At 46.4% G+C, this 25,095-nt stretch overlaps 1 protein-coding gene across 1 annotated transcript in view; it reads right to left on the bottom strand.

The window, feature by feature from the left end:
• The window catches only part of FGF9 (fibroblast growth factor 9), a 31,768-nt gene extending 10,378 nt beyond the window's left edge, over positions 1 to 21,390 (bottom strand). The window contains exons 1-2 of the mRNA XM_006727844.3: positions 20,292 to 21,390; positions 11,720 to 11,823 (exon numbers count right to left, since the gene is read on the bottom strand). Coding sequence (XP_006727907.1) covers positions 11,720 to 11,823; positions 20,292 to 20,568 — 381 coding nt within the window. The 5' untranslated portion in view covers positions 20,569 to 21,390. The remainder of the gene's footprint in view (positions 1 to 11,719; positions 11,824 to 20,291) is intronic.
• Between the last annotated feature and the right edge of the window lie 3,705 nt (positions 21,391 to 25,095).

The raw sequence follows: 25,095 nt of genomic DNA, 5'->3' as shown, positions 1-25,095 counted from the left end.
CTGACGATAGTGACAGCAAAGAGGCTCCAGCAGCAGCTGGGAGAAACCGAAGCGGAGACAGGACACGGCGGGGGGCGGAAGTAAAGATAACAGAATTAGGGTACAAGCACAGCCACCACGTTTCTGAGCCCAGCGGCAAAGCCGCCTGCTCACAAGCCTTCCTCTCCTCAGGACACCTGCCTGGTTTTCTCCATCTCCTCTGGGAACAATCCTGAAGTTCTCTCCCACCCTGGAATTAAGCTCTCTAAGTTCTCCGAGCCCTTTTTGTACCTAAGGCTATCCTAACAAGAATCATACCAAATTATAATTCTTGGTTTGTGTATCTGTCACCCCCCACAAAGTTGCAAGTTCTTGGATCAGTTCTAAGCTCACCCAGAAGAGGAAGTACCATTTGCATTTGTATGTTCAGTTGATCTCATTATCCATGGTAGTTCTGTTCTCTAAAGCCTCTGTGAGCACTGAAGTCATGAATACTGACGCGCTGTTCCCAAGAGAAACACGGCATTAGGTGCCACGCAAGTCAGTCATAACACTTTGGTCAATCAATACGTAGCCTTGACTTTTGTGGGTTTCTATTTAAGTTAATGTTGTAGATTCATTAACAACGAGCTCACCGACAACACACCAGCAACAGCACTGTGGCTCACGCTCACACAAGACTCTCTCACTTAGCTGGTGTGCTCCGTAAGACTCATCACAGCCATCTCGCATTTAGAAACACCAGATAGCACTTCAGCACTATGCTTCGGGGGCATCTGAAACACTAAAATCACCCAAAAAACACACAAAAGGAAAAATGTGGCACTAAATAGATCCCCAAAAGGACACCTTTTTATAGTGTGAGCTGAAGCAAGAAGGCAGAGCATCGCCTGGCAGGACCTCTGCTGGAAACGTGCCCATCAGGCCATTCCCTTCTGCTTCTCCTTGAATGTCTGCAGATGACCATGGAAGTGCCACCAGTAATGACTTTAGGATCACAAGCAAATTTAGTAAGTAGACGAATTTGCAAATATACAATCTGCAAATAATGAGGAGCAGGTGTACTTCCAGTACTAGCATGTAATAGTAGTAGGTGGTGTCACTGATGTTTGTTGGCTTCATGAAAGCCAGCAGGAAAGACTGAGGGTGTAGGTGAGGGTGTGAGCGAGTGAGGGTATGTGTGAGTAAATGGAAGAGGGAGTCAGTGATGAGCAAGTGAGGGTGTGAGTATGTGAATGAGGATGTGAGCAAGTGTGTGAGCGAGGGTGTAAGCGAGTGAACATTTGAGCGATCAAAGGTGTGAGCAAGTGAAGGTGTGACAGAGTGAGGGTGTGAGTGCAGGTGTGAGCAAGTGAGTATGTGAACGAGTGAGGATGTGAATAAGTGAAGGTATGAGCAAGTGAGTGTGTGAGTGAGTGAAGGTGTGAGCCAGTGAAGGTGTGAGGCAGTGAGAGTGTGAGTGAATGAGTGTGTGAGGGTGTGAGTGTGTAAGTGAGGGTGTGAGTGAAGGTGTGAGCAAATGAAGGTGTGAGCAAGTGTGTGAGCAAATGAGGGTGTAAGTGAGGGTGTGAGTGTGTGGACAAGTGTGTGAATGAGTGAAGGTGTGAGCCGCTGAGGGTGTAAGGGTGTGCATGAGTGTGTAAGCGAGTGAGGGTGTGAGCAAGTGAGCGTGTGAGCGAGTGAGGGTGCAAATGAGTGAGGGTGTGAGTGTGTGAGCAAGTGAGGGTGTGAGCGAGTGAGGGTGTGAGTATGTGCCTGAGTGAGTGAGCAAATGTGGGAGGGAAAGTGTGAATGAGTGAGACTGACCCAACTCTGATCAGCCTGTCCGGCATCACTAATTCAAGGAACTGGGGGAGACTGAAACACTTAAAAGAGAAGCAGAAGGCTCTGCAATTTGGAACCAGTCTGTGAAACAGGCTCCGGTGAGGAGGAGTTCAGGTTGTGTGTGACCAACAATCCATTCTGAACTGAGAGGTGATGCTGGAAAGGTGAGATGGAGGATGGGGCAAGGGCAAGTAGCAGGTAAGTGAGGAGTAGAAGAAGCAGGGGGTGCTTGGAGGCAGTCAGCTTGTGCCTCTGTAGCCCCCAGTGTTGTTTTCTCTTGGTGGTCCTCACACTCCCCAATTTACAAATTAACCAGATTTCATGCGTGCAGGGAGGCTCAGGACAAGAAAGCCATTAGTCAGCATTGCCAGTCAACTATGTAAGTGAAATATCCACTGCACAGATATGCTGCTCTTTTCAAATGTATATATGAACTGCTCTGTAACAAATTCATTTTACAATGTTAATGAATTCACGGTAGGTTTTGTTGTAATGAATTTTTTTTCAATCAAAAGACACAAGCACAGGGGCCCCTGGGTGGCCCAGTTGGTTAAGCCCTCTGACTCCTGGTTTAGGCTCAGGTCTTGATCTCAGCATTGTGAGATCGAGCCCCTCCTCAGGCTCCGTGCTCAGTGGGGAGTCTACTTGAGATTCTCTCTCTCTCCCTCTCCCTCTGCCCCTACCACCCACCATCTCACGTGCCCCCCCAAATAAATAAATCTTTTTAAAAAGTGGGGGGATGTCTGGGTGGCTCAGTTGGCTAAGCATCTGCCTTCGGCTCAGGTCATGATCGCAGGGTCCTGGGATCAAGCCCCGCATCGGGCTCCCTGCTCAGCGGGGAGCCTGCTTCTCCCTCTCCTTCTGCCTGCCGCTCCCCCTGCTTGTGCTCATTCTCTCTCTCTGACAAATAAATAAATAAAGTTTAAAAAAAAAAAAAGGCACAAGCACAATTACTATCCTATGGGACTCCCTAACATTTTTTATCAAAAAGGAAGCCTTATACACAAAATGGTCAGGAACCACTCTGGTCTGCATGTCAACCCTTCTAATCTTCATAAATTAGGTGTTTAGGAGCCAGGATCCACAGGGTCTTCTTAGAAAGAAAGAAACAAACAAACAACCAAAGTGATCTGGGATCCCACTGACAATATATTCATACTTGCAACATGTAATAAGTGCCAACTGCACGCAGGACACTGTTTTAAGTACTGGCAGTTCCATAGGAAACAAAAGTAAGCAAGTCCCTGCCTCCATGGAGCTACCCTTTATGAAATGGAATTCTAGTAGGGACACAGAAGAACTATGTGCCAGTGGAGACTCTGCCCCAAGAAACGACCACGCCCTCAAGCCTTCCTCGTCAGACTTCTCGGGCAGACACTGAGGCCGCAGAGCTTCTGAAAAGGCAGCAGTGTGGAGCAGGGAATATGAGTAAAACCAAGGGCAAGAAACAGAAGGGATCTTGTGTGAAGCCTGCACCTGTCATGAGGAAGATTCTACTCTGAGACTCCTGAGCCTGAACAAAGACCACTGCTGAGCATGTTGCCTGGTACCCAGGACCATCCTCCTCCAGATGAGATGAGAGCAATCTCCTGAGCTATTAATGATTAAAACCAAAGCCTTTGTCTCCAGACCTGTGTTCTCTGACTTTGGTCATTACTAATGTGGGATGTTTTAAACATGTCTCAGTAAATCAGTAAAGCTAATCCACTAAACAACATATACTTAACTAAAATTAAATAAACAAATAGATACATTTGTTAAAAGATGATTTTCCATGAACTAATGTCCATCGGTACAGATGCTAAGGAAACAAACCAACCACAAAATAAAAACTAGGCTACTAGAAAGAAAAAAACTGTTCCAAACTCGTATCTGTAAAGGAAATACTAAATCCTATTCTAATACATGGTTAATTCTGGTAAAATTATTTTGTATTCACAAAAATGGATGGCAACTCTTATGCATATGTTTTGGACAAAGTTTATTCATCCAGCTACATTCAAATCGTAATTTGTCACTATCTATGTGACCCTGAGTAAGCCACTCAGCCACTAAACCCTCATTCTCCCCATGTCTAAAACAAGGACAGTGTATGAACTCAATCAAATAATATAGAAGATGCTCTTCTGAGGTGCTGCCCTCTTTATCATCAAAGAATTATTACTCAATCCTTTGAAAACTGGCAATGTACATATGCAGTATAAGGTAATACTCTATTTCCCAAAACATCTGTTTAAAACCACCTGTTTCCATAGCATACTGCTATCAGGTAGATTACTAAACAAATGACCCTTTTCATTTCCTTTATATGAATTACATTCTTTGGAGACTATCTATAGGACATGCCTAAACATCTACCATCAAAGTAATCTGAACTGACAAACCACAGTGACAAATTGCTAAGTCTAGTGGTGCCTTGCCCTTTGGTACGATATCCTGTTCCACAAACACACTAGTTTATTCTGCTCGCTCAAAAGTTGCTCACGATTGCCAAGGCAGGATGCCCGATGGAGACAAGAAGGTCTCCGATACACTGCCGGGCTCAAGCTGCCTGCCCAGCATACCACTAAGCCTCCTTGCTAGACTTCACACCTACTGTGATGGGATATTTTCAAAACTGGCATCTGCAGACCCCCGGAAGACAACGGACCTAATTTGGAGAGCACTTGCAGCCCTCCAAATTAGGTCCTTTGTCTTTGCTTGGTCTTTTCATTTCATGAAAAAGTAAAGGGATTGTTTTAAGGCTATTCTGGACCCCCCCAGATGACCACCTGTAACTGTATACTGCCACCCAAGAACGTATTTGTGCTAAGTAGTGCTAACTAGTGCTACTTTCACCATCAGGGCTAATAGGAAAAGAAAAAGACATACCTAGCACATCATCTGGTCTCCCAGGAATTAGAATAGGAAGACTTGAGGGTTAGGGGGACAACTGTCTTCCCTAGGTGCTCAAAGGAACAGGTGGGCTCAGCTCAAAAAAAGCTTTAGGGCCACATGGACAGTGAAGCAGCATCTTAGCCTCAGTCGCATACCATCTTCCATCACACTAACTCAATCGCGCCAATCTGGATTTTATTGGTCTTAGAGGTTAGTGCAAATTTTAACATTAATATGTTTCAAATTGGAGTTGCTAAAGAAGTATAAGAAGTTCACGTTGGAATGAATCATGGAACACTACATCAAAAACTAATGATGTACTGTATGGTGACTAACATAACATAATAAAATAAAATAAAATGTTTGTGTTGGTTCATATTCAAATGACATAGCCATGATTATTTAAATGAGTATGGGTTTCTAAGGATCTGAGAGATTTTATTTTTTCCTCTTAAAGAGATTTATAGGGGCACCTGGGTGGCTCAGTTGGTTAAACGTCTACCTTCTGCTCAGGTCGTGATCTCACGGTCCTGGGATCGAGCCCCACATCGGGCTCCTTGCTCAGCGGGGAGTCTGCTTCTTCCTCTCCCACTGCCATTCCCCTTGCTTGTGCTCTCACTCGCTCTCTCCCTCTCAAATAAATAAATAAAATCTTTTTTAAGAAAAGAGAGAGATTGATATATTCCTTCACTCTGGGACAGGTAGATCTACAGGGTCTCTCTCCCCTCTATCCCACACCATGGAGACACCTTGCAAGGGAAATTCTTTGACTCACATACCTTTAACCCAGTAGAGACAACTGCCCTGACCAATGTATTTTTTTTAAGTTTATGTGCATAGGAAACACAGTCAAAAATCCATCACACCTAGTTATTACATGAATTCATATAAACCAGGGCCCAGTTGTGTCTCTGGAAACATAACAACCAAATCTACTAGGAAATACATGTTTTATAAGCATCGCCATCAGGATTATGGTCAGGTTCCAAAGCACTGATCTGAGGGCTGCAAGAACTAGGCATGAGTCACTCTGCCATCTACAAAGTCTGGGTCTTTAAATAAGGAAGAAGAGGACCCTGTAAGAGGACAACCACATACTAGGTAGTGCTATCGACCACGGTGCCCAAATTCAGTGAGGCTCTGCATCTATGTGGGTCGTGACAGGCTGAATAGCTGGTTCATCAAACACTGACCATATGCCAACTGCACCGAACGGGTACTGCTGGGCCTTTAAAAAACAGAAAGATTATAAAGACAGAGAATCTGACTCCTAGAAATTTAATCTAGTGGAAAAGACCAACAGGAATTAAAATTCTGGACAGAAAAAAGTAAGTGCTATAAAAGGGATACAAACCCAAAATCTGCACATCATCCTTTTGTATCACTTTTACAGATTCTATTCTCTACTTTCCTGTATCATTACAATTTTAATGATTGTGCTACCCTTTTTAATGAAAAGGTGAAATATCTTTCATTAAATGCAAGCTTCTTAAAGGAGATTAATTTTTTTCATGGCATTCTTTTTAAAAGAGATATTTATTACAGTCAATTACTCTTGATGCTTTAAAGTATCTTGGTAACAGGGACACCTGGGTGGCTCAGTCGGTTAAGCATCTGCTTCGGCTCAGGTCATGATCCCAGGGTCCTGGGATCGAGCCCCGCATCAGGTTCCCTGCTCAGTGGGGAACCTGCTTCTCCCTCTGCCCCTTCCCTCTGCTTGTGTGCTCTCTCTCTCTGACAAATAAATAAAATTTTAAAAAAATAAAGTATCTTGATAACATTCAGATAAATTAGATTGACTCTAAAAGTAACTATCCAAGCCTTACTTCTAGTCTCCTTGATAAGAACAAAAGTGACAAATGTAAACAAATACTCTAATAAACTATAATCCTCTGTGTGTGTGTCTGTGTGTGTGTGCGCGCAAGCGCACACGTGCATGATCTAACACCCTCTCTCTGACTCAGGCAGGATACTCTAATCTTTACATTTGAAAGCTCATGTGCCCTAACTTGTCTGCCCTGCCTTTTCTGAGACTCCTATTCCTCCCTCAAGATCCAGTGTAAATGTTACCACCCAATTTCCTCAAGCAGTTACTTAAACACTCTTTTGGACCCCCAAGATGTTTGTGTGTTTCTCTGATACAGCACACCGCACTCTGCACTGAATTACTTATAAATACACGCCTGCTACTAGATTTGGGGATCTTTGTTGCACGGTTATGCACTCAGCACAGTGCTGGGCACATAGTGGGTATAAATGTTTACAAATGAGGGAGCAAACCAAGGAATTGATGCCTGGGTGAATTAACACATGAATTCGAGAATCGAACCCCACCCCAGAGCCAGAATCTTTCAGGTTGTCCTTAAATCATACCATGATACACACTAGCGATCGCGTTTTTCCTATTGCCACATTCTAATAGGGTACCAGAATTCCATGCATTTTTCTGAAGAACTATGACCCCTTTCACCTCTGGCTTTTTAGATACATTCCTAACATAAACTTGGAAACCAAAGAATTACACAGATGAAAAGAGAAAATTTATCCCCAAATACATTTTAAATTAATATTTGCTATATTTTGCTTTACTTTTTGAGGGAAATCTGCTATTTCCCCAGATCTCCTATTTACCTTCTTTCATAATAAGGTAAGTCTTTTCAAGGTTTCCCCAATGTTTAGAAACTTCCCCGCTTTAGTGTACTGAGCTTTACCCAACTTCATATAGGTAAAAATTCTTTAAGCTACAATTTTTAGTGTACAGTTGACCCTTAAGCAACGCAGGGGTTAGGGGCACTCACCTCCGGCCCAGTCAAAAATCCGCATATAACTTTTGAATCCCCCAAACTGAACTACTAATAGCCTACTATTGCCTGGAAGTCTTACCAATAATATAAACAATTAACGCATATTTTGGTTTTTTGTTTGTTTGTTTTTGTTTTTGTTTTAAAGGTAGGCAGCTTGCCCCTAGGGGCCTCGCCTTGCTCAGCACAGATGCTTTTTTTTTTTTTTAAGATTTTATTTATTTATTTGACAGAGAGAGACACAGTGAGAGAGGGAACACAAGCAGGGGGAGTGGGAGAGGGAGAAGCAGACTCTCCACTGAGCAGGGAGCCTGATGCGGGGCTCGATCCCAGGACCCCGGGATCATGACCTGAGCCTAAGGCAGACGCTTAACGACTGAGCCACCCAGGTGCCCCAATTAACACATATTTTGTACATTATATGGGTTACATACTATAGCCTTAACAATAAAGTTAGTTAGAAAAAAGACAATGTTAAGAAAATCACAAGGAAGAGAAAATACATTTATAGTATTGTACTGTATTTATTGAAAAGAGAAAACCGCTGCCTGGAAGTGGACCCACGCAGTCCAAATACGTGTTGATCAAGGGTCAACTGTATTTAATAATAGAATCATTGCCTGTTTCTTTTCTTTCCTTCTCCCAGTCTCATCACAATGAAAATGTAATGTTTTTGTCACTCCTCATGTCCACTGCCACACCAGATATGATAACCATAAACCCGATGGAAAATGTGATTCCTAGCCACAGAGGAGCACAGATCTCATCTCCATTCCCCTCTCCTGCCTTAGGTACATCCAAAAGGAAGACCATCTGGCTATCCAGAAAGCTTTCTTCCCAGCTCTGTACATTAGACGCAAAAAGATCTCGATGCGTAAGCACTTTGTGTACATAGAGAACATCATGCATGAGGCAGACAAGACTCGGGAGTAGCCTAAAAAATCCAAAGCATAAATTCTTGAGATCCAGACTAGGAAAAGACACTCCAGACATCGAACTCAAGCTATTCATCTCATAGAGGAGGAGAACGAGGGCCCAGCACCTCACTAGAGGCAGACACAGAACGAGAGCGCAAGTCTCCTGACTCCTCTTGCCATGCTTTCTCCACTACACTCTCTCTTTCCAGCCCCAGCCCCAGCCCCCTTGGGCTGGACACACCAGGGACGGCATACCACTGTCCAACTCAGCATGGGAATGAAGAGGCGGATTCTCCCTTCCAGCGGAGCTCTCAGTACCCCTGACCACACAAGCAGACCCGGTGAGGTCCACACCCATGTGTTTCATGAAACATCGAAATAAATCACAATGCTTAGTTCATTTCAATCCAGCAAGTGTTTATTGAGCACCTACCACGTGCAGATGCAGGCAAAGTGGTTGGTGAAAAGGCCTGAACGCTAGGCTAATGCACGCGGGCGTTCGCCTTCAAAGGCAAGATTTGAAGGGATCCACACTGAGAAGTGACACTCATATGTGAGATTTGAAAGGTGATTCTCCCGTCAGTGTGGAGAATGGACTGGAGAGGGGAGAAGCCGGATGCAGAGAAGCCGCGGGAGATACTCTTCCACAAAGGAAATCACAATTTGGAAAAGCACTCCTTATTATACTTTCATCCAGGCAGTTTCCAAGCCTGAAGATACTCTTTACATGAGAAACTGTGCATTTTCAAGCACAGGAGGAAATGGAGGCCTTTTCTCGGACTCGCCCCTTTGCCTAGCTGGGGTTCCATGGTGGCGTTGTCAGCGAGCCCTGTGGCTTTGCAGCCACACTGCAGTGGAGGTGGGAGGCGTCCTCCCAGCCACACACTCTGTGTGCTCAAAAAGCCCTACACGAGGCAGTCGGGCTTCCCAGAAAACATGCCAAGATGGGGTTCTCCAACTTTCTGCCATCTGGCCACAATTTCAGGCAGGACTGTCACTGATATTCATGGGGTCTACATTCGGGGTACCTTCTAGAGCCCACACTCTGTTCTCAGCCTGTGCTGCAGATGGGGGCACACAAAGGCAGGGAAGCAGCCAGAGGAGAGGAGAGATGAGCAAGAAGCCACCACAAGAGTCCAGACAGGGAGATGAGGCTCAGCTGGACAGCAAACATAGAGGCCACCACTCTCCTTGTCAACCAAGAAACTGCGGGAGGCTGTCATGCTGGTGATTTCATCCGAAAGACTGGTCATCTCTCTCCGGAGGAGGGTACTCTGCAGGGGCATGCAAGGTGGTCCACGGAACGGGGAACAAAAATGGCCTCTATTTGTGTTTACTCATTTGTCACAACCTTTTAAAATGTTTACCTTAATACAAGTTTTATAAAATAAAATAATCTCTATGAACTATATTTTATGTATTGAATCTTTAAGTAATTTAATATACACTGTTGAGATTCATAGTCAAAAAAATTGTTTTGGTGGTGGTATGTGATCAAAGAAGTCTGGAGACCATGATGATAAACGATGGAACCTTCCACCCACTAAAAGTTGGATTGTGCCCTACACACAAGAAGCAGTTTATCAAGTTCAACTGTGACCAACTTAATTTAATCCATAAATTAAATCTCTATATACCTAAGAGTGAAAAAAATTGAGGGGGTGACAAAAGGAGAACATCATTTTATGTTTTAAAAGTGTGAAAGCTGGGGCACCTGGGTGGTTCAGTCGGCTAAGCATCTGACTCTGGATTTTGACTCAGGTCATGATCTCAGGGTCATGAGGCTGGGCTCTGTGCTGGGTATGGAGCCTGTTTAAGAGCTCTCCCTCTCCCACCTCCCTCTCTCCCTCTATAATAATAATAATAATAATAATAATAATAATAATAAGGAAGCTTCCTTATACCTTCTATCTTTGCACTTAAAAGTGCTGACAAAGATAATTTAGGCAGTAAATAACTTTATCTAAACCACAAACTGTGTTTAAAAAGCTAAACCCAATCCTATGCTTAAAATCATATTTTAAAATAATCTATTCTCTCAAGGAAGCACTTTTTTAAAAAAGACTTAAATATCTAACAAAATCAACCAATCTAGATTCAAATTTTACCAAGGCAGAAAAACCAGTCTTGCACCATTAAAAATGGTGTGTGCTATATTCAAATTACACAGGCCATTTCTTGTCATCTGGAGTGTTTGAGTAAAAGTTTGATACCATTCCAACCCTTGCATGTGTGCGTGTGTTTACACATTATACATATTTACTAATATGTGGATAAGAAAGGCGTAGACCTAGAAAATGTTTCTCCTAATTATATATGAAAATCCCCTTCATTTCAGTTTCCCATTCTGAGTTTCTTTTAATTTTCAACTTGTTACAGATTCTAATCAATGTTTTCCTATGTAGATAACATGGATTAAATTCTCATTTGGCCACCAATAATGGCAAGGAAAAACCAAAGGTTGATTTCACTATAAGCCTTTTGTTGAAAACTCAAATTAGTATATAGTAACTAGTAATCTATGATCCACACGCATACATTTAGCAAAAATGTATCAAGTTCCTACTGTGTAGCATGCACTGTATTTTAGAAACTCTACTAGCACAAGTAAAGAGATAGCAAAGATGTAAAGTCAGTCCCCTTCTCTCAAAGCAGAAGCGGGGACTTTGTCTCATTCACTGCTGTCCCTGAGCACACGGAAAAGCACCTGGCACCTGCCAGGCTATAATAAACACTTCTTCACTGCCTCCTTCAAGAAACTTACAACCCAGTAGAGATGGGAAGTGAGACAGGAAAAAACAAAAACAAAAAACTCATAATACTTGCAAATAATTATAATATTTTTATATTCTTGTTCACATACAAGAATGTCTGACAATAATTTCCATCTCCCTCTTCTCTCTACATAATGAAAGTCTTATGTAGCTCAAAGAAAGAGGTTTATACTCACTGCACAGTTGTCTATTTCTAGTTTTAATTACATTGCTTTGCAAAGCTTAGGAGAAGATAATTTCAATTCATTTCAAAAATAACTTCCATTCAATACAAGAATATGGAATTTTTCACACTTGTGAATTTTTTATTTACTTGATAATGAAAATGGTTTGGCATATAAATAAAGCATTTTCTTAGAAACTTTGGTCTAGTGAAGATCCAGGGCTGATATCTATAAATAAAAACAAAATGGTTTTTCTCAAAAAGCAAGAACTTACACTCTCTCCAAACAGACTGTTTCATTTCTAGATATTTATAATCTAGAGAAAATGCAGTTCAAATCAAACATGAAGCATGAAGATTGGCAAAGTCTCTCCCAGTACTTACTGATCCATACAGCTCCCCCTTCTCATTCATCCCGAGGTAGAGTCCACTGTCCACGCCTCGAATGCTGACCAGGCCCACTGCTATACTGATAAATTCCAGAATGCCTATGAGACAGATGGCAGAGGGCAAAAGAGAGGTCAGAGCACAGAGCAATTCCTAAGTCTCAGCATCCCTAGGACTTTTTGGGAGGACACTGAGTCCAGTTCCCAACTTGGATAAGCTCACACTCATTAAAGAAGTTTCTTCTCTTAAAACCACTTCCTAAAAGAACTAATTTTTCAGCTAAACTCTATCTTATAATAATGATACAAAAATACTTACCAACACAACATAGAACATTTTAAAAATGAAAAAGCTACTATTTACAGATACACTAAGAAGTGATATGACAGATAAGCCAAAATACATCTCCTAATCAACCTTACAAGAGTATAATTTAAGAGAAAAACAACTTACTCCCACTTTGTAAATATGAAATCAAGTATTTGTGTATGGGCGTATATTGGAAAACATTCTATTCAGAGAATGGTCTTCTGTCCCTTAAAACAAGAGTACCAGGTGCTAACCAAAGACCTGATTGGTTTATATGGAAAAATAAAGCAAGATAAAGTTATTGTATAACTTTATTGAGCTCCATCTGGAAAATTAAAATAGCCTACACATATCCCAAATATTTCTGCTACACAAAGTATTGATTTTTGCTGTATTTATCTAAGCCTCAAAGAGCTAGTTAAGCAATTAAGATAATGTAATATTCTGGAGGTGGCGGGGGGAATACTGATACGAAAAATGCTCTTGATTTAAAATAGGCATGGAAGACTATATCCCAAAATCAAACTAACATAATGATCTTTTTTCCCCCTCTTTCTCCTTGCTTACCTCACTAAGAATAATAACACCTAAGCTGGGTATAAATCCAGAATTTTATGGCCATACAACAGCAGCTTTAATTTCCCTAACCATATTGTCGTTTTAAGATGATTACCCACCTGTATATTTGGGACAATGCTAGTATTACTTGTGCTTAGCCATTTGCTCAAGTTTGTTATAAAGTGCTACACTTTGTGTAGACCCTGAGTTAACACTTACCAAATACCGAGTTCTTGTTTTAAAAGTATCTTTAAATATTGAAAAATTCACTTATATTTAAGAGTTTAGGAAAAAACTAAGGATAACAGTATGCTATAGGTAGTCTCGTGTGACTAATAAAAAAGCACTTACATGGATTTTTAAACAATTAATTTTGCAACTCTCACAAAGTAGACTGTGTGGCAATCGAAAGAAGACATGCACTACATAAATCTGAGGAAGCAAAGGGTTTCAAGGTAATGTAAAAAAAGAAGAGAAATTTCTTATAAAGGGGTATTCTTAATTCTTTGATAAGCACAAAATGTAACAAATATCTTGTGTTTACATTTTATAGAATATCTATCTGGATATGCGAAACTATATTCATAAAATGGGAAATAGTGTATGGAAAAAATATAAAGGGAAATTACAAATTGCATTTTGGATCTGATAATCTGCTACTCTGTATCGGAAGATGCGTCTAAAAGCAGCTAGTTTATTACTAGCCTTCCCTATCTCACAAAGCAAATGGAAAGATAAATAAGGAAATACCTCCATGAGATTCATTTCGCATGAGAGGCCTTCCCTTATTGATGCAATTATTTCAGTTCATTGTACTATTTCCAATTCTTCTGGTTAAAAAATAACTTACATTGTGGCATTCTATTACCATTAGGAGCCATATGCATATGACCCTCTTGTTAGCTACCTGAAAACACACCACAATATAGGTCGTAGTGATCCTGAAATTAGTGTAAGGAATTCATCAATGTCCAATTGTCCTTATAAAATGAATGACAGGACACATTTTGCCCCCATTGAGGTCTGACCACTTTAATATCCCATGTCAAGGAGGAAGAGTTTAATCACAAAACTAAAAGACACTTGCAACTTCCAACAGGGTCTTTGATGACCTCTTGGTTTTTCCCTAGTGGGGAGGCAGAACTAATCATGAATATTCATCATCATCATCACCCACCAGGCCCCCAAACAACAGGGTGTGTGCGATCGTACAAAACCATCTGACTAGCTTGTCTTTAGAACAGCAAGAAGACTATCAATAAACCACAACAATGACAATCGTAATAGCTTGAACACTTGAGCATTTAGTCTGTGCCAAACGAGAGGCCTTCTTTCACTCAATCCTCAGAACAACTCTCAGCATTACAATATGTTCATCTCCAGCTCACAAATGGGGACACTGAGGTTTTAAAATGTTAAGTAACTTGCCCCCAAGCAATCAGACATCAAAGCCTAAATCCTTATTGATTATGTACATCTTATCACTGTTTTTACCTTTTTTACATGTGTCCGTGATTTCTGTACCATTTTTATATAGTCATTCCCTTACTAGTGACAAGAAGATGTTACCTAGATCAGACTCCACAGACCCAGTGAGCAGGACTAGAAGTAGCAGAGAAAATGAAGAGCAGGTAACTTCCTGGGACTGTGCTCTCTCATCATGCCAAATTTGGGAAGATGGGCATCTCCTATGTATGTAGACATTTACCCAAATTGTTTATGTGCACAGAGTTAATGTCTATTAAAAGACTTAAGTACTGAAATTATTATTATATACTTTAGAAATGAAAGTATTAAGATACCTATCTTGTTTCTTTCTCTGGCGTCAACAAGATAGCTGTTAATTCATATGCACTGACCTATTTGATCAACAAACTATTATTGAGCGACCATTATAAGCCAAGCAACATGCCATTTGTTAAATATACAAAGATGAATAAAATATAGCTTAAGCCCAATATCCTCAAAGAGCTTACCATGTAGTGGAAGGAAAGACAAATAGATAAATATAACAATGTGGTAAAGGCAGTGAGAAGGAGATGCTTAGGGTACGGCCACTCAGGTTTGGGAAGGGGAGTCAGAGGGGGCCTCCTGAAAGTGAGACAAGTTTCTGAGGGGCTCTCCCTGTGAAAAGGAACTACCTATGTAGTACCCCAGGTGGAAAAGATTTCATCATCTCACACCACCATCCATATCTCTGTAGCTCCTTGAAAAACAGGGACCTCAAAAGAACAGCCCAGCCTTTTATGAGGTCACCTCAGTGATCCAAGGGCAAGCAGAACACTTGATCGTGTGAGTCACAGCATTCCCCCCACACACAGAGAGAACACCAATGTTGTAAGGTCAGAAAGACCTGGCAGCCTGGCAACAAGATCCCCAACGCCCAGATTGGAATCCTTAACATTCCTGGTACCATCTTGTCCACAAGAAACTCCACAACCTCCACCAAGTCAACGAACCTCTCTCTGGGCCTGAGCCAAGCCAAGTGCTTTCAACCATACTCATTCGGGTCCGGCCCACTCCCCACGTTATCTGTTTGCGTGAGTGTGCAGTACAGAGGGCTGATGCATCCATAGCAACACAGGAGAAGTCTTCTGTGTAGAAACATTTCAATGTTTAATGAGCAACAGGAGAGGAAGGGAAAGAAGGAAGGGCAAGGAAGAGAAGAAAGAAGACTGGAAGAGAGGGAGGGAGAGAATGGTGGACTTGTGCCTGATGTTAAAACTGTGACCCTCACGTGCGTGCCATGGTGGGCTGTCTCTCCTCTTCGGCAGACACAACCAAGACATCTTCAGTTCAGAAGGGCCACCGACATGGGTAGTGATGGAGTGACAGGGGAAGCACAGGGTCAGTGGCTAGTGGCATTTGGCTCTTCTCTTTCACAGCAGCCAGCAGTTCCTTTGAGAATGTGCTCGCTGGGCCCAAGGGGGTCTGATGGGGTCTGAGATCATCTCTGGTCCACAAGAGGCCATGACAGTTCCTGGGACTACTTTAGGAAAATGACCACACCAGACTTAATCCTTGCTCCAGACTTGCTAGGTATTACTGGTCAGCCCAGAGCTCTGTTCAAGTGGACCATTAACCCAAAGCTGGCCCAGCTCCCAAGAGCCCCTCTGCACTGAGCCTCACCTTCCAAGGCCATAATAAGGCCAGCCATGGCAAATGGGAGGACAGGCAGAAGCGGCTCCACTCTGGCCCATGCTAAACAACCCTCTAGCCTAAAAGCCCCCAACACTTAACAGAGCTGCATTCTTTAGAGGACAAGAATGTATGCAGACTGTGGAGAGAGGCATGACATGAAGCTTTTGAAAATAGATTAACCCCCCTCCTTACAGAGCTCCCTGCTCACCCAGAGAATCCCACACCAGGGCTGCCAAATCAATCATCTCAAAGCCTGGGACAGAGTAAGTCCGAGTCTGTAGCAACTTGAGGAAATCTCAGCATTTCCTTAGGAAATGACTGACTAAAGGGGAGTTTACAACTCCAATTTTTCAAGAATCTGAACCAATCCAGAAAATAACACCTTAAATAGGAAGTCTTTCCCTTAGTGAGATATTGAACAGGAAGCCCCAGGTCATGCTTGTCTGGGGTCCTAATGAAGTCCGGCCTTTTAGAGCCACCACTCCAGGCCAAAAGGCAGACTGCGGAGAAGCACGCCATCTTCCCACAAAGTCAGGTGGTCAATCCACTCGGGCTTCCTTGTGCCAAGTTAAACAGCGGATCAGGACCAACGCTCACTCTTTTATTATTCAGCAATACCATTTCCTCAATTGATTTTCTGCTCACTTTTTTCTGTCTAGCAAGTACTTTAAAGAGAGGAAAAAAAAAAATATATATATATATATATACACACATATATATGAAATGAAACCTCTCTCTCCCCCAGCCTACTACCCAGAGATACAATTCCTCCTTCCTTTTCTCCATGCTCAACCTTATCTCCACACCACCACCCCCAAAGGAAAAAACAAAGGGCTCTCTCAAGGTCCCACCTAAGTTGTCACTGCCGCAGCTCCTGCCCCGCCCCCACGTCCCCTGCACTGCCGCTGCTGTGTCACCGCCAAGCTTGCCAGCAGCTGCAGTCACCGGCGGCTGCATGGGGGTGGCAAAAATCATTTTTCCAGCACGTTTTCTTCTGCCGGTTCATTGCACATAGAAATGCACCTTCTATTTTAATCAAGGTGTAAAGCTACCCCCACTACAGCTACTCTTTCCTAGAGAATCGGAAGAGAAACAGGGTGAAGACAAAGTCCCCTGGAGGGAGTCGGGATGAGGAGAGGGAGGCTGCCGATAAGGGAGGGAGGAGGGCAGAAGGAGAGGCTGCGGGGAGCTAGCTGGAGCGCCAGGTGTGGCGTGCTGCCGCAGCCCCTCGGCCCCTTCCCGGAGCCCGCTGGCTCCGCGGTCCTCCCCTCGCACTCCGGGCCGGGTCCTAGCGCCCACGAGCCCAGCCCTCCTTCCGGGAGGGGCTGAGAAAGCAAGGGTGGGAGGCTCCCGGCACTCGCACCTCGCTGCAGAGGTTGCTAATATTGGGACCTGCCGCAGCGGTAGCAGCGGGAGACCGCGGCACTGCTGTCACCCCGGGGGCCGCTTCTCTCTGCAACCGGATGAAAGACTTAAATAACCCTCCTGCCTCACCCTCCTTCCCCACCCCCACTGCGCACAGCCACCCACTCAGCTCCATCCAAAAGAGGGTGAGTGGCACAGCGGAGCGCCAGGCGCGCCCTTCCCCCGCAGCCAGCTCCCGGCCGACCCCTGAGCTCGCCTGCTCGGCGACCCTTCCCCCCAACGCTGGCCAGGGCTCTATTCCCCTCCCACCCGCACTGCCCCTACCAACCCAGCCAACAGTGCCTAGCGAGTCTAAGGAGTAGAGATGTCACTTCCTTGGCGACACCTTTCTCCAACCTCTAGGATTGGGGGTGGGGTAGAGGGTGACGACGTCTAGTTTTTGTTTTATGATCTCTGTTCAGCTGCTGTACCAGCAGTCCTTGTCCGCTGACCCCAGAACTCGCCTCTCGGGTTCTCTCCACCCTCGTGGTCCCCACAATTCCACCCTTGAATCCTCACTCTCCCCTGTGGCACTTACTGGATTTCTAATAACTCGACTGCATTTAGCAAACGTCCTACCCTAAAGGTGACTGCATTAAAAAAAAAGAAGAAGAAGAATCTCATGGGGGGTAGGGACGTGGAGGAACCCCAGCTGGAACATCCTATAATCTCTCCACGCCGGGGCCCAGTCAGGCTGCGCCGGGGTTCCGAGGTGCTCTCTCAAAGGCAGGGCTCGGCTAATGCACACAATGAAGCTGACCCGGCCTTGCAGCGGTGTACCCCGCCGCGCTCCCCCACCCACCCCCCGGCCCAGAGGCCGGGGCCCAAGCCTGGGGGCTGAAACGCAGGCCCGCGGGCCGCCAGCCCTGCTCCCTGAACGCAGTTAACAATAGCTCACCGCCCCCTCCGCCCGCCTCCGCGGCCCTTTGTCCCCCCACCCCACCCCTTCCCCTGTGGCTCCGGCCTTGTCGGCCGGGGCCCCCGACCCACCTCCCGGGCACAGCGGAGCCACCGACTCTCCGAGACCTGGCTGCGTGCTTCAGATGAGGGAGATGGGTCCGAGACGGCACGGGGGAGGTCAGGGGTACGACCTCCAGCCAGTCCTCCGTCCCCGCCACCAACTCTCCCGCCGCGGTGCACGCCTCCGGCGGTTCCCACACCGCAAACGACCGCGCTGCCGGGGGCGGCGGCTGTCAGCCCCGCTGGACCCACGCTCACACACAAAGAGAAAGCGAAGGGACTAAACTTGGGCAAAAAAAAAATCTCATTCCCTAAACACGACCAGAAGTGTGTCAGCCCCTGCCCGTCGCCCCCGGACACAAGGAGTCCCTGCAGCACCGAAGGGCGCACTCCAGCCGGGTAGAAAGGGGGACGGAAACGGAGCGTGTTTAGGACCGCGCGGAGCTGGCCCGGCGGCCGCCGAGTACGCCGGGGGGCCCCGGCTGCAGACTCGGCACCTGCCGGCTGGGAGCGCGGGAGGACTGGGGCTCCCCCCGCCCAGCGCACCTAGGCCGCCCGCCCACGCCACTAGCCATCAGCCTGCGCGGTGCAAACGTCCAGTGGGTGCCCGCTGCGGCCCGGCACACACTCGGCTCTCCCACCCACGGCCGCCCACTGCCTGTTGTTCGGGCACTGAACGCTAGGCACTGTAGCAGCTCTTAAAGCGGCCAGATAGAACAGACTTCTAGTAAAGTTTAGTCTTCGCTTTGCAACAACCAGAGCTGAGTTTATTTCGGTGGGGGGCGGGGGAGTGCAGTTATATTTCAACTGAATAATTGCAAAGCAGAGAGCTACAGCTTTGCCTTTTCTTTCTTTTCCTTTTTTTTTTTTTTTTCTTTTTTGAGCAGGGAGGGGAGACTGCCAGAAATTTACACTAGTAGGTTCAGCCTGGGGCTTGGGATCGGCCGTGAGCAAAGGGAGAAAATCCTGGGCCTCGTGTATCTGGGACCATCCCCATCCCAGGCCTGAATCTTCCTCACCTTCTGGCATCATCTACAGCCCCACGAGCCTAAACAGATAGTTTAGGCTGTGTTCAACATCTGGCATTAAAGCAGGAGGAAGAAAAATCACCACAGGACTTTGTTTTTTACGACCTAGTTTAAGTGTTGTCAGGTGGGTTCACTGAGAAGTTAACTCCTTCCAACAGTCTGGTTGTCCAACTGGCGCTTTCTTTTTAGTAAGTAAGGAAAACACCCGAGAGTCCCTCCATCGGTATTGTGCTCGCTGACACTGTGCTGCTGGGCTCAGGGTAGCCCCGCAGGCACGTGTTTGCAGGCTTTAAAGTGAGCAGAGTCACCAGCACTCGGGTCTGCAGCCCTCAATGCTGAGTCACAAGTACCCTCCTTGGGAAATGAAATCCTCGGAATGCCCTTTTAAAATTAGCTCGCAGCTTTTGCACGCGCGCGCACACTCACACCAGAGAGCCACCGAGGAAACCCACACAGGGCTGCACACTACAGAAATATGGAGCATAGGTAATAACTTGATAGCTGCAAGGACAAACGTCCCTGATGAGCGTTCTGCCCCTTCCCGTCATTTTCCCCCAGCGCCTCTGCCTATGCTGCTCTCGGAGTCTAAAATATGACTTTAGTCCTCCCAACAGAACAATCAGTCAGCAACCTTCGCCTACGGGGTTTTCAGACCCTCGCGGTGGGAATAAACAATACGCTTAATTTACAATTCAAGCAGTATACTTATCAGAAGAAAAAGAGATGGAGCAAAAACTTCATTGGGGCACAAGATGATAACCACTGCTTTCAGCAAAAGGCATTTTCAAGTTCTCAGTAGTTAATGATTAAAGCTTTAAACTCGTGGAATCAGTCCATTCAAAAGAAACTTCCTAAACCCGATCTTCCCGAGTATCTGATGCAAAAGAACTACAGACTTTTGTTATATTTATAAATCATGCCCTCTTTTCAAAAAAAAAGTCGGGGGGTTGCCTTTCAATGTAGACTTGCATCAGTGCCAGCGGCAGATCTGCAATTCCAGAGGCTTTTTCTTTTTTCTTTCTTTTTTTTTTTTTTTTTCTTTTTAGCTGGCAAGACAGAGACAGAGGGACAGATCCTTTCCCACATCCCCCGCCCGGCCACCACCTTCTTGGTAGTTATAACCCGAACATGTCATCGCCCGGACACTAAAGGGTTAATGGTATACCTACCAAATCGGCTGTGGTCTTTCCTGGTTCCCTGGATAGTACCATTGGGGAAGATTTCTAAGTGAAATCCAGTCCTGCAGTATAGCTGCCTCCGCCTGAGAATCCCCTTTAAATGATCCAAGTCCGTGACTGCGGGTCCCCTGGGAAGCCCCCCTGCTTCGGACTGACCCAGGTGGTCACTTAACAATACCGGACTGTCCACCGGCAACACGGGCACATTCCCAAACGGTACCGCATCCTGCACACCGAAATAGTTCCCAACTTCACCTAAGGGAGCCATCAGAGGACTCGGCTTTTGGAGCACAAGAATAAACAATAATGACGGTATCAACCCAGAAGATATTAGGCGAGGTATATCCAACTCCCCTCCCTTACTGCAGTTGCAGAGAGAGAAAAGAAAAAAAAAAAAAGGTTCTTTTCTTCAATCCATTAAATGCATAAATAAAAGTAATCTGCTGTTTCACTGGCACAGGTTCAAGGTCAAACCACTGAGAGTCTAAGAAACCACCACTTTATACTCACACACTGACATATTGATAAACATATCTATGTATCTCTATAGACAGATCCCCAGCTCTTAGCAGGCAGGAAGGTCTTCATCCCATCCGACCGTAATAAGGAAAAAAATCCGTAGTTTCTCCATTTGGTTTGAGATCAGAATGACCATAGCAACTTAAATGCCTAGGCGTTATTATAGGGATTTTTAAGATGCACGGGCTACGTCAGAATTTACGGATCCCGACTCCAGGAAGGCATGCGCTGTTTTTACTCTAACCGACTCTGCAGACATCAGCATGAATCCTTCAAGGGGAAAAAAATATCTCACGTTGGCGGCGGCGACAAAATCTCCCCTCCTGGTCCCCCCTCCAAAAATAATAATAATAATTAAAAAAACAAAAAGAAAAAAAACTTTAGGCGTCCAAAGCTAGTATCCAGAATTCCCCAGTGGCTCGGCAGATGTCCATTGGCTTAGAACGGGTGGCGAGCGGCGAGCGAGGAGAGCCACGACCGGGAGCTCGCGTGCCGCCCTGGCTGCCGCGAACAGGTGTTGCCGCGCCGGCTCGCGGAGCGTTGTAGCCGGGCGGAGCGCTCCTCCTGCGCAGCCCCCGCCGGCGCGCAGAGTGGCGCAGGCAGCGGCATTGGGCTGGGTTTAAGGTAGCGCCGCGGCCGCCCGGGCTCCCCGCGGTCCTAGCGCCCGCCTGCATCAACCGCGCCGCTCTGCCGCAGGCCCGGCGCTGCGTGCCAGAGCGCGAGACTTCCTAGGGGACAGCCGACGTACACTTGCATTACAAAGAAAGATGCTTGGAGAGAGGCAGGAGGCAGAAACCCTGAGTGTCCTGCAGAATTGAATCTGATAACCTAAAGTCTTGCTCGATACATTGATGGAGGTTCAGACTACAATTGGGAAACTAGTTTTCACATGGACTCTGTAATGTTGCATTGCATTATAAAATAAAACTTGGTTGAAAGAGTTGGGAGGGAAGTGGCCTTGATTCAGTGAGCTTGAATGGATATGGCAGTTTCTCTTTCATTCTTCTGCCAGACACACACAGAAAGAAGCGCAAACCGTATTTCAGGTAAGCCGGATGGATGTGAACCTAGCGCGTGTGTGTGTGAGAGAGAGAGAGAGAGAGATACAGAGAAAGAGAGAGATACAGAGAAAGAGAGAGATACAGAGAGGGAGACACACACACACACACACACACACACACGCAAACACAGAGGCAGATGTGGCCACCGGTTTTGTTCCGGGCTTCCTGATGGCATCGGTTGAGGCTATGTTTAGGTCCAGCCCCGCCGCCTGGGTCCGGGCCGCCGCGGTGCAGTCGGCAGGGGGGGCGCCAGAGAACCGCCACTGTCCCCGAGTTCGACTAGCGCGCGCATCTTTGGAGAGTCGGGGTGGAGAAGAGCGCGCCAGTGGGCTCCCTCTTTCCCCTAAGCACGCTAATTAGGGGGAGCTGTGCCACCCCTCGCTGTTTCAGCCTGTTTCGCTATTGGGAAAGCGAAAGAGGAGTTCCAGTGTCTCCCCCCCTCCACGGTCTGAAACCCGCCGCAGAGCAGGGAGAGCTGGCGCGAGGCGCGTGGGGGGCGCCCTGGGGCCCGCAGCCGCTCCTTCCTGCTCTGCTTCGCGGGGCCGCCAGTGGAAGCCCGAGCTCCAGAGCCCAGGCTCGGCTTTCTGCTCGCGGCCGGCTGCCTTCGCGCACAGCCACAGGCCGGGACAAAGAAATCCGCGACCCCGGGCCTCTAGGGGCCCTGCCGGGCCAGGCCGGCCCGAGAGCCCAGCGGCGGCGCGCTCTGTGTCCGGGACACCCTGCAGGCGCCCGGATCCCCTGCGCGGCGCCCGCACAGCCCCCGGTCCCCAGCACCCACGCGCGCACACATTCGCCCCGCAGCCCGCCCGCGGGTCCCTCTGTCTCCCCGGCTCCTCTTTGTTCACATTGTCTTCGAAATGGCCCGACTCTCGGGCCAAAATGGTGAAAGTTGCCGAGACTTGAGCACAGCTCCAGACTGCAGGACAGGCGAGTGCGAAGCGAAGTCGAAGCAGAGACTGGATCCCTGCGGTGGGAAAGGGACTCAGCCTTTTGGGGGGTAGGGGGGGACCCGCCTCAGTAGTCAGCTAAAGGCTGGAGGTGAAGAACTGGGGCTGGCCCTATTCAGGACGGAAGGGTTTCGCCCGAAGACGACAGGGAGTCATGAATTTGCAGATTTCTCGGGCGCAGGAGGTGCCGGCGACCTGAAGCGACCTTCCCCTGCCCCCAGGGTGGAAGGCGTGCTTGGGCCCCAGCAAAGAGGAAGGAGAGGGGCGAGGTGGTCCTCCCTTCTTGCCATTCCCACACCCCTTTGCCGCAGTCCCAGGTCATTGGGTGTCCGCGGGGCTGACTCCGTGCGTCGTGCTTACGTGTTTATGAAGCAGCAGAGCCCTGCCCCGTGGTATTTACAGCAGTCACATCGACGGTGGGCTTTAACGTTAACTGCTCAGTGGCAGATACAAGAAGCCGGGGAGGAAGTGTCACTTCTCATAAACCACCTGAGTAGCTGGCATTAATCACGGAGGCAGCCAGCAGCTCTGGGTTAAGCAGGGGCGTTCCTGGACCACTCCGGTACAGTGTGCCGGGTGGGTTACTTTTTTATAAAACCTGATAAAGAGAGACAGGCGGACGGGGAGAGATGGAGAGAGGGAGACGCCTGACAAGGGAAGACATGAGCAGCACGTGGACATTTCCACTGAAGACAGGACTGGGACAATTTCCACCAGCTGTCTCCAAACCACATTCTTTCGGTCTGAATTTAGATTGTGAGCCAATGAGCAAAGACCATTTCCGCTTCCGAATCCTGCAGCCTCGTGACTGTCACTTTAAAAAGGATGCAGCAGTGGGAGAGAGGGCTAAGAAGCTGATACCGCACTTTCCCAGTTAGAAGCAGCCTGCCTGCTCAAGCATCTCTTTTCTACTGCAGTGAATTTAATCCACATTTCATCCGCATCCCTAACTCTACCTGCAGGAAGCTTTTGCTGCTTCCTTGCCCCCCGAACTTGCCCGGCAGGTTTCTTTCCCTTCTTCTGTTTGGTCCTGTTTTCCTATTACAGTAGTGCAAACACTAGCTCCTTTCTTTCATTGATCACATCCCATTTTCTCCAGAACTCACTCCACTGGCTCTGTCTGGCTGACTTCCTCAAGATTCCCTTCCAGCTCTGCCATGATCATGAGCTCCTACGTCCACGCCTGTATGCATGTTTTACAAGTGTTCTTCAATTAGTACATAGATGTTAAGCTCCAAGAGGAATGAGGCCTTGCTTTCTAGACACGTGGTATAATTGGCTTAATAACACCTGCCTTGGAAGATTGTTGTTAGGAATAAAAGGAAAAATGCACATAAAACAGGCAGCACACAATAGACACTTAAGACATAGTAGCCCTTATTATGCTGGTCTTAATGTAGTTCCCCCTAGAATTCTGCCCATGAAATATTCAGCAAATACTATTACTGATTTCAACCCCAATACTCTCTCAGGCTCGCTCTTCTTAAAATATTATAATCCCTCTGGTTTTCTCTTCTTCCAGTTTGTCATCTGTCTTTTCTGCTGATAGTTTAGTGCTTAGACCCAGATAGGAATCATGATGAGGTAAATAAAAAGAGGTATGAAGAGAAATGAGCACTAGAATAGGGATCAGCAGATCTGGAACTGGCTTCTCCAACCCTCCCCGCACCACCACCATCTACTCCCTGTGTTTACCGATACCCCCTTCATGGGCCCAGGGTGAGTTGCTGTAAATATGGGTTTATGATACATGTATGTAAAAATGGCCTGTAAGCTATGAAGTCCCTACAAATTTAAGATGACCACTGGACAGAAGTGCTCTGTCCACCTCTACTGCTTTGTGCATTAACATGTGTCTCCTCCTTTGATTTCTTTGGACCCCCCAAATACACATCACTAAGGATACTTTAATTCCTTTCCTACAACAATAAAGGTATAACTGGGCCTCCACCCTTCCATCTCCATTTCCCCCATTCTCCTCACCTCACTCTCCAGCCCTTTGGTTTGGGAACTGTGATGAGTGTGGAGTGGAGAAGAGTGTTTGGGAAGGTTGAAGTCTGTTCCTAGTCTGATCCCCATTGACTACATATAAGCTTCAGTGGTTAAGAATTCTGGTAAGAGACAATAGCCAAACTGTGGAAAGAGCCAAGATGTCCAACGACAGATGAATGGATAAAGAAGATGTGGTATATATATACAATGGAATATTATGCAGCCATCAAAAGGAATGAGATCTTGCCATTGGCAACGACGTGGATGGAACTGGAG

This window comes from Leptonychotes weddellii, chromosome 3, assembly GCF_054177405.1.
Source record: "Leptonychotes weddellii isolate Sample4059 chromosome 3, ASM5417740v2, whole genome shotgun sequence".
Taxonomy (NCBI): Eukaryota; Metazoa; Chordata; class Mammalia; order Carnivora; family Phocidae; genus Leptonychotes; species Leptonychotes weddellii.
The sequence above is the reverse complement of the archived record's forward strand: the minus strand, read 5'-3'. Positions and strand labels throughout refer to the sequence as shown.